A 13,148-nucleotide genomic window follows, 5' to 3' on the forward strand; every position below is an offset into this window, starting at 1 on the left:
AAAAATGTGAGGTTCTGATAGGACTTATGCTAGGTGAAGATATTATATAACTGAGTGGGTCAAACCACACCCTGTGGAAACTAGCAAGCTCCATGTGAAAATCACAGACCATCTGGCGGGTGATTTGCTCTACTCCAATAAAGGCCTAAGGAGTACAAGTAGCTGGGGTAAAGCCTGTGGCTTGCTGGGCCCCACTCTGGTCAGAACTGCTGGAAACAGGGCAAAGATAGATTTGGCAGTATCCTAAAAGAGGGAGGTGGATGGTTGCTTCCTAATACTCTCCACTGGGAAAACTTGACTGAGGCTGGAGAGAGGAAACCAGCTCAATTTGCAGGACTGGTAGTTAGAAATTTAATGTGTATATATGCCCAAGAAAACAACTGGCCGAAAGAACATAGCTACACTAATCAGCTGTGGACTGGAGATATATGTTCTAATAAATAGAAAATTACAGACTGTCCTACTGCAGGAAAAACAATCTGGTGAAGGGAGATATGAAAAGAAATCAATGAAAGGAATTTAGCAATTCATGTAGGACATGTACCAGCTCATCAGAATGGAAAGACAGAATAATCTATTTAGAATAAGAGAGGAGACAATCTGACCCCCGCCAAAACTAATACAGACTCTGCAGTCTTGGGAACTCCAAGTCTCAACTCAGGTCCCTTGTCAGTTCAATTTAAGGTTGCAGATTGGGCATGTGAAAGCTCAGGGCATGTGGACATGAATATTCTAGGTAAGCAGAGGAGAAAGAGTGGACAAAAAAACCTATGAATCAAAGAAACGAGTAAGCAATATGAGCTATGTTGAATTACTAAAAACTTGAAGCCTCAACAAACTCATTTTTAAGGGGAGTGGGGGATGGTAAACCAGACACATGTGATAGGTAGATTATATTGGGCCATTCTCTAGATTTTTAAACAAGGAATGTTACCTTAAAGAGGTATAAACTTAGGAATAGGGCTTGTAGAGCACACAGACATACAGATGAGAATAGTATGACCATGGCTTTAGCCAAATTTGGGAGAAATAGCTGCTAGATATGGAATATTGGCAGTGATAGGAAATGACCAAAGAACTAATTTTATAACAGAAGTTATACAAAATTTGGGAAAAGACAGAGAATGTGGGACTTTCATTTACCATAAATTCCCCAGACTGCAGGGGCAATCGGAAACTTTAATGAATGAATTATTAAAAACACAGAAAGAACTTAGCAGCACCAGATATAAATGGCAATGAGGCAAAGGTACTAATAAAACAGGATTAATTGAAAGGCTCTGAGTGTATGTCTCCTCCTCAATAGAGATGTTCAAGAAAGATAAACCACCTATGCTCACTTTGTTCTCAAATCCCATAAGAAGAGGTAAAGACCATGAGAAGTGTAAAGGGGACTATGAGTAGTAGAGCCTCATAAGGCCATCAAAATACGAGGAGCACTAGCTAGGGGTACATTTTCAACATTATCCTATAGCCAGAAACTGTATGATGGAGAAAGGCTCAAGGATACTAACTTTATATTTCTCTTTTCTATTACTAGATCTGCTTTTCTGTTTTCTCTTGGCTGTGGCAATCTGTCTGATGGTCATTATAATAGCAGTTCACTACCAACACAAACAAGAGAACCACATGTAAATTTTGTGGGAGGTTCACCAAATTTATCAAAAAGTACTGTAGGGCTGCTGGCCTCATTCTGTACTTGATCATCATCATCATCATATCAGCAGCCTCATTTCTCAACCAAACCAACCACAGAACCATTGCCAGCCCCATAGGATCCATTGTCACCAAGAGCCCATTTACTACAGCTTTTAGTAATATTTTATCTACTGAGGAAAGCACAGAGGCATGGAGTCTGTGTCAATCCCTGTACTAGTTGGTAGACTTGTTGATTGTATAGCCCAGTTAATTGGAATAGCTGAAGAGCTTCTACAGTTGATTTCACAAGAACCAGTTCCTTGTGAAGAGCAAGATGACAGAGCAGAACAGATAGAAACAGATGTACCTCTTTCCGAAGAAGCTTCACTACCAGACCTTCCTGATCTCTCAGACTTAGAATCAATACTTACACGAAGAGAAGACGAAGACTTAACCTTGGATACAGATCAAGCTATGTTAGACATAGATGAATTATATGAAGAAGTACTCTTTAATATTAACCGTGACTTAAGTAGATAAAACCTCATTTGCCTCCACCAGCATGTGAAAAGTGATCATTTCTCTGTGTCAAATATATTCTAATTTTTCTGAATGTTAGCAATAACAGTTTTTCTCCTAGTTCTGCACAGTTTCATTACTAATCTATTATAGAACAAGCACTATTTGATTTGCTTCTGGCAGAGGCTGGTCTCTTCTCTTCTTTGTATTTATTTATACAAAAAGCTCTGACTTTAGCAATAGGGTTCTATCTTTACCTGTACTTGTTCTCCTGTTAGGATTTCTGATAATAGGAGCAAACACTAGCAAAGAAAAGAAACTCCTTACCTAACAATAGAGTGAAGACCTGATGAACTCTATCACATCTTGGGACCCAGTTTCACCGTTCTACAATGAGTGGAAACTAAAAGGGGAATATCCTCCAGGATGGCAGTATAGTGAATACATTCACATTAATAGGACAATATTGGGGCACTTTTACTTGAAAAGATAGAACTACTTACTAGGCCTTTCGGACAGAATGTGTCAGCCAAAGGATGCTATAGCAGACTAGGGGAAATAATTCTAAAAAGCAGCCATCTACCAGATAATAAAAGTGCAGAAAGCTTTACAGATAACTCTTGCCAGGGAGAAACCTTTGAAAAAGCTGAGGCCAAGAAGTTCCAATGCAGGACTGTTCTCTCAAATGCTGACCCATATCACAACTACTCTGCAACATTGTTGCTCAAATGGAAATGGCAAGTTATACCAAATAACAACAGGAGAGAAGTACTAGTACTAGAAGGGCTAGACAAAGCCCTAACAAGGACAATTCGCCTATGGAAAAGTCAAACACTTATGGCATAGGCTTAGACATGATGGTCCACAAGTAGAAGCAGATAAAGTACACCTTCTTGGGTATAACTACATTTATAAAGAATAGCTGATAGGCTTATTATAAGGGAAACTGCTTCAACCTTGACAGAAATCTTTATTACTGAGAAATGGGAGCAATAATGAATTTAAACAAAATGTGGACTGGTTATAGCCTCAGTAATTCTAAAGCTACCAGAGGGGGGAAATGCAATAGTTGGAAGACCCCCATATCAAAACAGAGAGGGACCAAATACACGTTCAGGAAATTCACTGATCATACTAATTGCATGCCATAGGGTACCCTTACTTCCATTTGGAAGAATAGCTACCTTTCATACAAGCCTGTGGACACTACGGTCCTTCTTCCTAGAGAATGGCCTTTGCATCTTACAATATGGGCAACAACTAGGTAAAGACATAAAAGTATACCATTAGACAAAGTGGTATATGAAAATTGTGAAGAAATGACATGTAGAAGTCAATCCACACTCGTGGGAAACCAGACTATACCAATTCACATAGAGTCCTAAAGCATATTATAGTCAAAGGGATTAAAAAGACTTTTAATACAGATGGCTTCAGAGCTAACCAACATGACAGATGCTGCGTCTAATACTAAGTGAGCTCTGCATACACAGATTATTAGCTACCTTTAAAGGTAAATGGGGAAAATTATAGACTATATAACCAGGTCTTATTTGGATGAGCAGTAGCAGGAGAAACATAAGTCAGTTTTGCCACTGAATTTCAGGATAAGTTTATTTAACAAATTTAAGAAAGAGATAGCTAATAGCCAAGGCATGGAAGCAACCTAAATGTCCCTCGACAGATGAATGAATAAAGAAGATGTGGTATATATATATATATATATATATATATATATATATATATATATATATATATATATACAATGAAATACTACTCAGCCATAAAAAAGAATGAAATAATGCCATTTGCAGCAAAATGGACGGACCTAGAGATTATCACACTAAGTGAAGTAAGCCAGAGAAAGACCAATATCATATGATATCGCTTATATGTGGAATCTAAAAAAAAATGATACAAATGAACTTATTTACAAAACAGAAAACAGACTCACAGACATAGGAAACAAATTTATGGTTACCAAAGGGGAAAGAGGGTGGGGGAGGGATAAATTAGGAGTTTGGGATTAGCAGATACAAACTACTATATGTAAAATTGATAATCAACAAGGTCCTACTGTATAGCACAGAGAAGTATATTCAATATCTTGTAATGACCTGTAATGAAAAAGAATATATATGTATTACTGAATCAGTTTGCTGTACACCAAAACTAACACAACATTGTAAAGCAACTATACTTCAATAAAAGTTTAAAAAAAAAGAGATTGCTGTATCAAGAAAAGCTACACAGACTTTTTTTTTTACACAGACTCTTAAAATTTTTTTTTAAATTGAAATATAGTTGCTGTACAATATTATATAAGTTACAGGTATACAATATAGTGATTCCCAATTTTTAAAGGTTATACTCCATTTATAGATATTATAAAATATTGGCTATATTCCCTGTGCTGTATAGTATATCCTTGTAGCTTATTTTACACCTAATGGTTTGTACCTCTTACTCTTCCACCCCTATCTTGCCCCTTCCCTCTCCCATCTCCCTACTGGTAACCACTCTATATCTGTGAGTCTGCTTCTGTTTTTTTATATTCACTAGTTTGTTGTATTTTTAGAGACCATTTTGAAAATCAGAAGAACTTATGGAGCTACTGAAAAATATTAGTATGAGAAAGTTTCACAGTAGACTGCTACGTGGGAAGATTGATAGAGTAGGTGAGGATCCAGGAGACTTAGAGGGGTGAACAAAGACACAAAGAGGAGAAATAAAAGTTATATTACAAGCAACTACTGTGGATAATTACAAGCCATACCAGACAGCAGATTGAGGGACTTTACTGCTGCAATAACTGGACAAACTGAGCCTTACTTGCCCAGGGTAGGCCACTCTATACACTATGTCCAAAGTGGTAAATAATAGATGCAGTGCAAAGGAACTATGCCAATTAACCTAAATAGAGCAGTGGGAAAGCAAGAAGTAACCATTTATCCCACCATTCCAATAGGAGCAGTTTTATAAGGAAAAATAGTGATTAGAGTTAAATAAGGAAATCTATATATGTAGCAACCAAGAAGAAGAATAACAGAGTAACTGGATAAAAGTTAAAAGATAGAATCTATGCTTTAATTAAAGGTTTAGAAACAGTCAGGGAAGATATACACTCTCCACTAGAAATTTGGACTTCAGGAAATTGGGCTATAACTTTGTGTCAAAATGAAACTCAAGGCATAAATACTTGTGCAAGAGCAGGAAACATATCCAAGGAGAGAACATCAATCTGCTATGAATTCTATTTGATGAGCAATTTAACTGTAAATGGAAAGATCTGGTACACCTCAAATAAGATGGATACTGAAGGGTAGCTATTCTTCCAAGTAGAACTCTGGAATATGGACTTCATAACAATTCCACAACAGAGTAGTGTGAGCTTGTTAAAATTGTTAGTAGTAATGAGAGAACACAATCAACGATACTTACTCAAGCAAGTCATCAAAATACATCAAAAGAAATCTGTGAGACTACTCCAGACATTGAAACAAGATAAAGCTTGAACCAGCCTATAAAACACATAATAGTCAACATGGTCCTTAGGTGTCAAACGGGAAGATGCTACAACAGTGTAATATGTGGAACTATCTGGCCTCTTGGCTAGATGGGTTCACCTGGAAAGATTATACTATAATGGCACCTCAGGATTAGATAAAATATATTGCAATGTTTGCTTTGATTGTGTGATTATATATGTTTATGAATTGTTAAGATGTTACCTTGCTCCAAGCAATGGATTGTTGTATTAAGTATGTTTGCTCTTACAGAACAGAATTAAAAGTAAAGTTAATAGTGATAAGAAATAAGTGTAGGAAGTAAGAACATATTTAGGAATAAGAGCTAGTAGGGAAGGTATTTTTAGGAGAGAGAAGAAAAGTAACAAGTTGTCAACAGTTATGCAGCCATTTATGGTGGAAAACCATGGTATAGAGTTAGTTCCTAATCGCATTTATGAACCAAGCCTTGTTTTCGTCATATGCAAATTAGCCAACCCTAAGTTGTCAATATTGATAGAAATAATTGGTTGGCAATTGACACAGGTCATGCACTTAAAAGCCAAGTTAGAGGAAGATGGATTAACTAACTTGGCAGTCCACTGATTGGATACCTCTGATTGGAATCCTGCGTCTCCCCTCCGGTCCTTTATCCAAACTTTTCTGGATCTTCCTGAGAACAACACCAAAGTCAATTCTTGTATGGCATGGAGGGATAGAGAGGGGGATAGGCTCACCATTCTAAGACAAATTTAAGGTGTGAAAACTAAGGGAGATAGGCTGGTAGATTGCAATGAATTAGGAAGCATCTAATTCTTCATCCCTGTGTGCTTTGGCTAAATGTGTGGGAAGTTGTAACTACATAAGTTGCATTCTTTTTTTATTTTTTATTATTTTTTAGTTACATTCTTATGTATGATGATTACTGCTAGTTATTAGATTATAATTGAATATAGTCCTTATTAGCTATTGGTCCATACCATTTTATTGTAATGTGTTTTAACAAATTTTAACTAATAAACTTTCATTCACAAATCAAAGAACTTGTGGTCATCTTAAATTACCTGGTGGTGAATTTGGAGGCTACCAAACCAGCATAAAAGAACCCCTCTCAACAGAAGGTGGAATATACTCAGAGAAAGTATTATACCAGGAATCTGAAGTTCTTCTGGCTTTGTCAGATAGATAGTCCTAACACATCTCTGAAATATAGTTCTTTCCTGTTTGTCAAATGATAGTTATAACTTTTTTGCCGACCTTCAATGGTAATAAGGAACACACAAAATGATATAGTTTTCAAAGACTTTGGTTGATATATCTGACAATGGGAAAGAAGACATGAAATCAGAAGTTTTTAGGAATAGCTGAAAAATGTCTATATGAAAATACCTGAAAGTCTATGTGACATGTAAAGATTATCCAGTAGTTCTCTACCTGTTTTCTAAGAGATTAGAGCTTCCTTATTTTACTCAATGTCAAACTTATAGTTGGAATCAGTTTTTGTTTCATTCTTTTGAGCTTTATTTTCCCCACCAAGTTAAATTCTTCTTGGGAGTCTACTCAGTTCTTCTAGGAATAGTAATGAGGAAAAAACAACAATGAAAAAGCCACCTTTCAAGAAATAGTGAATTATATTCCATTTAAGGCTAAGATTTTGTTCCTGAGGAAGTTATGAAACTCTGCACATTATTAACCCACGATTATCCAACTAGATTTATTTTTTACATCAAAGCTGACTATTGTGTTCTTGTATTGACAGCCATATCTTAATAGACTAGTGGTATTTAGCCATTTCATCTAGGGTATACATCTTATTTTTTTCAAGGACCCTACCCCTCATTTAAAACTTGTTTTTCTTCTGACTATGTAATCCTTAGCTCACAAACCAACCAACCAACCAACCAACCAAAAAACCCTAAAAAAAAAGAAAAAATAACCTTTAGTTCCTGAAGTTATTTGGGAGCTATTTGTATTGACAGATACAGCTATCCATCGGTCTCAAGTGTCACATCTCTTCAGGGTAATAAAGAGTCTTTGAAGGTGATCTCCATTTATACCTCTGAAGAATGAAACTGCATTTTAGCAAGGTAAGGAAAACCACTGAACTCTTTACCCCTTGTCACAATTTCATCTTAAAGACCCTAGTAAAATGCTGAAAGCATCTCAAGAGGTATTTTTTAGTTTAACACAAGTATTCATGTAAAGTAGACTAGGGAGTCACAGGTAGGAAACACAACTTCAGTGTTTCAGATTCCTTTAAACAAAGACGCCATTAACAAAATCTGTTGTTGAAAACACATAAATACACATGCCTCTAGATGATAACAAATTCTGGCAATACTGATCATTTTTAAATAGTTTTATTCTTACTTAAACTTGGGGAAACATTGGCTTTTCTTGAAACCATTATCTTCTAAATTTTTAATATTGGCAGCTCCTAACTTCCAGTTTTGGAAAATCAGTTGTGTTGCAGCTCATTTTATAGAGAAAAATATTTTGTTTTTTTGTTTTTTTGAATAAAGCTTTGTAGCTCAAGGTTTAAGAGACATAGAGACATATTGTCTGTTTGCAACTTTTGATGTGAGCAGGCTTATCTTTGGGTACTTTCACCTGATGAAGGAGCCTCTAATGTTCCTCCCTTATAATACCTCCACCTGTTGAGAAAATTTCGATTTGTACTGGGAATTTCTGCCCTGTTGGAATCACAGCAAGCTTTGAAAGAAGACTGAACAGGGTGTCAGCAGGCATGACACTAGAAAGTGGAGAAGTGGTGTATCTGCTTTTTCCTGCTCTGAGTATAGACACTGAGAAGAAACCTATCTATTCTTGAAGATAGACCACCATGGTCCAACTGGAATCAAGCATGTAATCAAGTATGAAAAAGAAGACAAAATTTCTGTTTTAGCTTAGTTGTCCCATTCCCATCTACAGGTTGTTTCTCCTTTGAATAATTCTGGTCCTGGGAGATAATTCTTGTCTAGCCTTCTTAAGAGCCTGAAGGTCATCTAGAAAAGGTCATCTAGACACCTTTAAGAAAGTGTCTCCAATTTTTTAGGGGCTCGTAACATGCAACCCTCAAATTGAATGTGTTCCACCAGACCCTGGAGTGTGACTCACTTAAGATGTGAATATATTTTTCTTCTTGATGAGTAAGCACACATAAAGTATATGCCTTCAAGGAATCTGAGGAATTTTATCTAACATAGCAAAGCTGAGTTCATTTGCTATAGATATAATAGAAGGATAAATTTAGTTTTCATTTGTTTATTTGTGTCCGTCACATTCTACAAAAGGAGTTTGTATGATGAGAACTGATGATCAAGTGTATTATACAATGATCGTGACCTTTTTTATGCTTGTGGCCTTAAGCACTGTGTGTATGTTTCACTTTTTTAATGGCTAGATTATGGATATTTATTGAAAAAACTTATCAGTCTGCTTCCTTAGATCAAGAGCTCTGAGAATGAAGTGCTCAGAGATACCTGAATTATTAGAACCTCAGTAACTCACAGGACTCTGCTTCTTATTCAAACACACTAAACTTGAAATGACAAAAACACCCCTAAAATAAGGACATTGCTGATTTGTTCAAGGTGAGAGTATTCAGTCTTAAACTTGGCATGTGGATTTGAATAGAGAAAATTAGAGACTATACTCATTTGAGACTCAATGGAATCACAGATTTTAAAAATCTATAATTCACAGGTTGGGAAGGATTACAGAGTTCTTTAGAGGAAATGAAGTTACAATTCAGAAGAGAAACTAAACTAAAATTTATCTGTGGTCATTGTTAAGATAACTTGTCTAGGTCCATCCACCTCACTACAAATAACTCAATTTCTTTTCTTTTCATGGCTGAGTAATATTCCATTGTATATATGTACCACATCTTCTTTATCCATTCATCTGTTGATGGACACTTAGGTTGCTTCCATATCCTGGCTATTGTAAATAGAGCTAATGAACATTGTGGTACATGACTCTTTTTGAATTATGGTTTTCTCAGGGTATATGCCCAGTAGTGGGATTGCTGGGTCGTATGGTAGTTCTATTTTTAGTTTCTTAAGGAACCTCCATACTGTTCCTAGAGACTGTCATACAGAGTGAAGTAAGTCAGAAAGACAAAAATAAATACCGTATGCTAACACATATATATGGAATCTTAAAAAAAAAAAAGGTTCTGAAGAACCTACGGGCAGGACAGGAATAAAGATGCAGACATAGAGAATGGACTTGAGGACACGGGGAGGGGGAAGGGTAAGCTGGGACGAAGTTAGAGTGGCATGGACTTATATATACTACCAAATGTAAAACAGATAGCTAGTGGGAAGCAGCCGCATAGCACAGGGAGATCAGCTCGGTGCTTTGTGACCACCTAGAGGGTTGGGTTAAGGAGGGTGGGAGGGAGACGCAAGAGGGAGGAGATTTGGAGATATAGGTATATGTATAGCTGATTCACTTTGTTATAAAGCAGAAACTAACACACCATTGTAAGGCAATTATACTCCAATAAAGATGTTAAAAAAATAATAAAGTATATTAATAATTACCACCACCAACAAAAACAAAAAACAACAACAAAAAGAGATAACTTGTCTTAGGAAATGTGGAGCTAAATATATAAATTCTAAAATAATTCTGAAGTCTCTGGCCATGGGACTAAACTTTGGGCCATATTTGAGTTTATGTGAGTCTATGAGGGTATATTATTTTTCATGAAATCATTGACATTGAAGTTGACAGTCACTCATTATCCTTGCTGCATTTGCTGCAAACCTGGAGTTGAAGGTTGATGTGGTCTGACTGAAACAGTTCAGTCTATCAAATTCCAAAGTTCTCATTGATTTGATTCACAATGATGAGTGAGTACCACCAGACCTAAAATTGTTGATCTCTGCATAAATACAGTGCTTTTTGGATTACCTTTGTATTACCGCTCAATATCCATAATTTTAATAGCTAAAAGATGCTACTTTGCCAGTGTTATGGATTGAAAATAATGTGGTCTGCAAAATATGAAACTCTAATTGTATGGGCTCTAATTTTAAAAATGGTTAAAATGGTAAATTTTGTGTTATGTATAGTTTACCACAATAAAACAAATGATCCTTTCCACTTTAATGTACACAGCAAATAGACTCTGAGACCAACTTTGGAATCTCTGATGTTTAATTGAGAGAGCAAAAGGAAATATAAACCTTTGCCACATTCAGGTTGGTCTAATGATAGATAAGAAATATATCATATGAACGTATAGAAACATGGAGATATTCTGTAATAACAGTAATAAGAGAAATTATGAAATAAGGGACATGGAGGACAAAGTTTTAGAAAAGTAAAAGGGCTAAAACATGAGGGAAAAAATGATGAGAAGCTTAATGAGGGCTGGAGGGCAGTGAATGTCGAACCCAAGGATGACTCCATGGTCATATGCTAAGCAGATCCCCAGGAGAGTGAGGAAGTCATCACAATGGTTTCCAAATGGAGCAGAAACTGAAACTGGCAAATGATGATTATAGGAGCAGAAGGGATCAAGTGATAAAGTAACTGGGAGATGATCTACCAATACAAAATTGATGAAATTTTGTAATAAAACTGTTTGAAAATAAATACTTTGTCAGTTTTCAGGGGAATGAGGGCCTACAATTATGGAGTTTATCTGCTATCTAGTGAGGTAAGGAATGCAAACTTTAGTTATATTCTGCAATATCCGTTTTTAACACTTCTATTCCCATTAACCATTTTGTCATCTGGAAGCAATTCGTACTCTAAACATACTTGTGATTTTTTTTCTTACAGTATTATAACAATTTATGTAAAGTGAAAACCACACTGAAATCATAATGTACATCATTAATGGAAATATACACATATATAAAACTGAAGAAAAGTCAATTAGACCTTATAGCAGACAACTTAACACAACTGCTACTACATATCAACAGTAGGGTGGCAAGAGAGAGGAAGGGGTAAGGGAGGGGATGGCCATTGCTGTATCTACTACCTACAATTTTAGTACACAGAATCAGATCATATACCCTGGGTCCCCCGTGTGTAACAATAAAAATGAATAATAATAGCAGGTAATATTTATTGAATGCCTAATATATGTTGAATCTTGTGCTATGCATGAGCATATTACCTGTTTTGTTTAAACTTTATATTTCTCTAGGGAGGTAAGTACTCCTATTATCCGTATCTTTCAGAAGAGAAAAGTGAGGTTGAGTAACTTCAGGCTTAATGAAATTACTTAAAGCAAGTAGTTGCAAAAACAGGATAAGGAGACTCAGGGGTGGGCCTATCCATTTACTATCTCCCCCATGGAGCCGTTAAATCTCCATGTTGCTCTTCTGTCATATTTTATCCCCTTCGAGGTTGCCCCAGTACTCATTTCTGCCTCATTTCAGAGGGATAGTATTTTTTTTCTTGTCTGAGAGAAAGGGACCAGGTGAGCACACATGTGATTTGCCTCAGAGCCTGGACCCATGAAGGGATGGCGCTGCTCGTTGCCCTTCAGACAGCAAGCACTTCTCGGTTCAACCCATTTGAATCTGACTCCAGGTAGCATTGGAAGAGAGATGGAAATGGACATTAAAGTACATTTATTTTCATAATAGTTCTATGAAATGGAGGAACTATTGTCATCTCCATTTTATGAGAAGACTAATGTCCTGAAATTTGAGGGACTTTCTTCAGGTCGTACAGCTGAAGGCTATTCCATCCTCAGTTGCTCTGGCTCCAAAGTCCCTGCTCTTTCTACCATGCTTCCTCTTTAAAGAGCTAAATGAGGCCTGCTAGAAGGCTCCCCCAAATTGTTTGATAGGATGGCATAGAACAGGGCTTCCCTGGTGGCGCAGTGGTTGAGAATCTGCCTGCCAATGCAGGGGACACGGGTTCGAGCCCTGGTCTGGGAAGATCTCACATGCCGCGGAGCAACTAGGCCCGTGAGCCACAACTACTGAGCCTGCGCATCTGGAGCCTGTGCTCCACAACAAGAGAGGCCGCGACAGTGAGAGGCCCGCGCACCGCGATGAAGAGTGGCCGCCGCTTGCCGCAACTAGAGAAAGCCCTCACACAGAAACGAAGACCCAACACAGCCAAAAATAAATAAATAAATTAAAAAAAAAAAAAGGGCTACAGGAAGTCAGTCTCCTGTCGAGTGAGACCTGCCTGCTTCTTTATAAAAAAAAAAAAAAAAAAAGATGGCATAGAACAGCACTGGCTAGATTGTAACCGTGGCCAAGCTGGAAAGCAAAGCCTCTCCTGCTGTGATCTGCTTGACCTGACCTCCCTCAAAGAGGTGAACCCTAACAGGTTGGAAGTCACACCATCGCAGATGGCGCTCAGCCTTCTGCAGAACCACACACCCTCTGTGTGACTCCATCTTTCAAATGTATGTCTCAGCTTTCTTGCTGAGGGGCTACCAAGGACTTAGTTCTGTCAACAACTACCAACATCCAGACAGCAAGCCCTTTGTGATCACTA

The 13,148-nt window shown here is 37.1% G+C and overlaps 2 protein-coding genes across 2 annotated transcripts in view; one reads left to right on the forward strand and one right to left on the reverse strand.

The window, feature by feature from the left end:
* Positions 1-13,148, reverse strand: part of TRPC5 (transient receptor potential cation channel subfamily C member 5) — a 129,384-nt gene that overhangs the window by 88,848 nt on the left and 27,388 nt on the right. The window lies entirely within an intron of this gene.
* Positions 1,849-2,178, forward strand: TRPC5OS (TRPC5 opposite strand). The gene has a single exon (XM_061177892.1). The coding sequence runs from the start codon at positions 1,849-1,851 to the stop codon at positions 2,176-2,178; it is 330 nt and encodes a 109-aa protein (XP_061033875.1).

This window comes from Eubalaena glacialis, chromosome X (assembly GCF_028564815.1).
Source record: "Eubalaena glacialis isolate mEubGla1 chromosome X, mEubGla1.1.hap2.+ XY, whole genome shotgun sequence".
In the NCBI taxonomy this organism is placed as follows: domain Eukaryota; kingdom Metazoa; phylum Chordata; class Mammalia; order Artiodactyla; family Balaenidae; genus Eubalaena; species Eubalaena glacialis.

Excerpts from the sequence above, each read along its gene's own strand:
- TRPC5OS (XM_061177892.1), top strand. The coding sequence starts at position 1,849 with ATGGAGTCTGTGTCAATCCCTGTACTAGTTGGTAGACTTGTTGATTGT.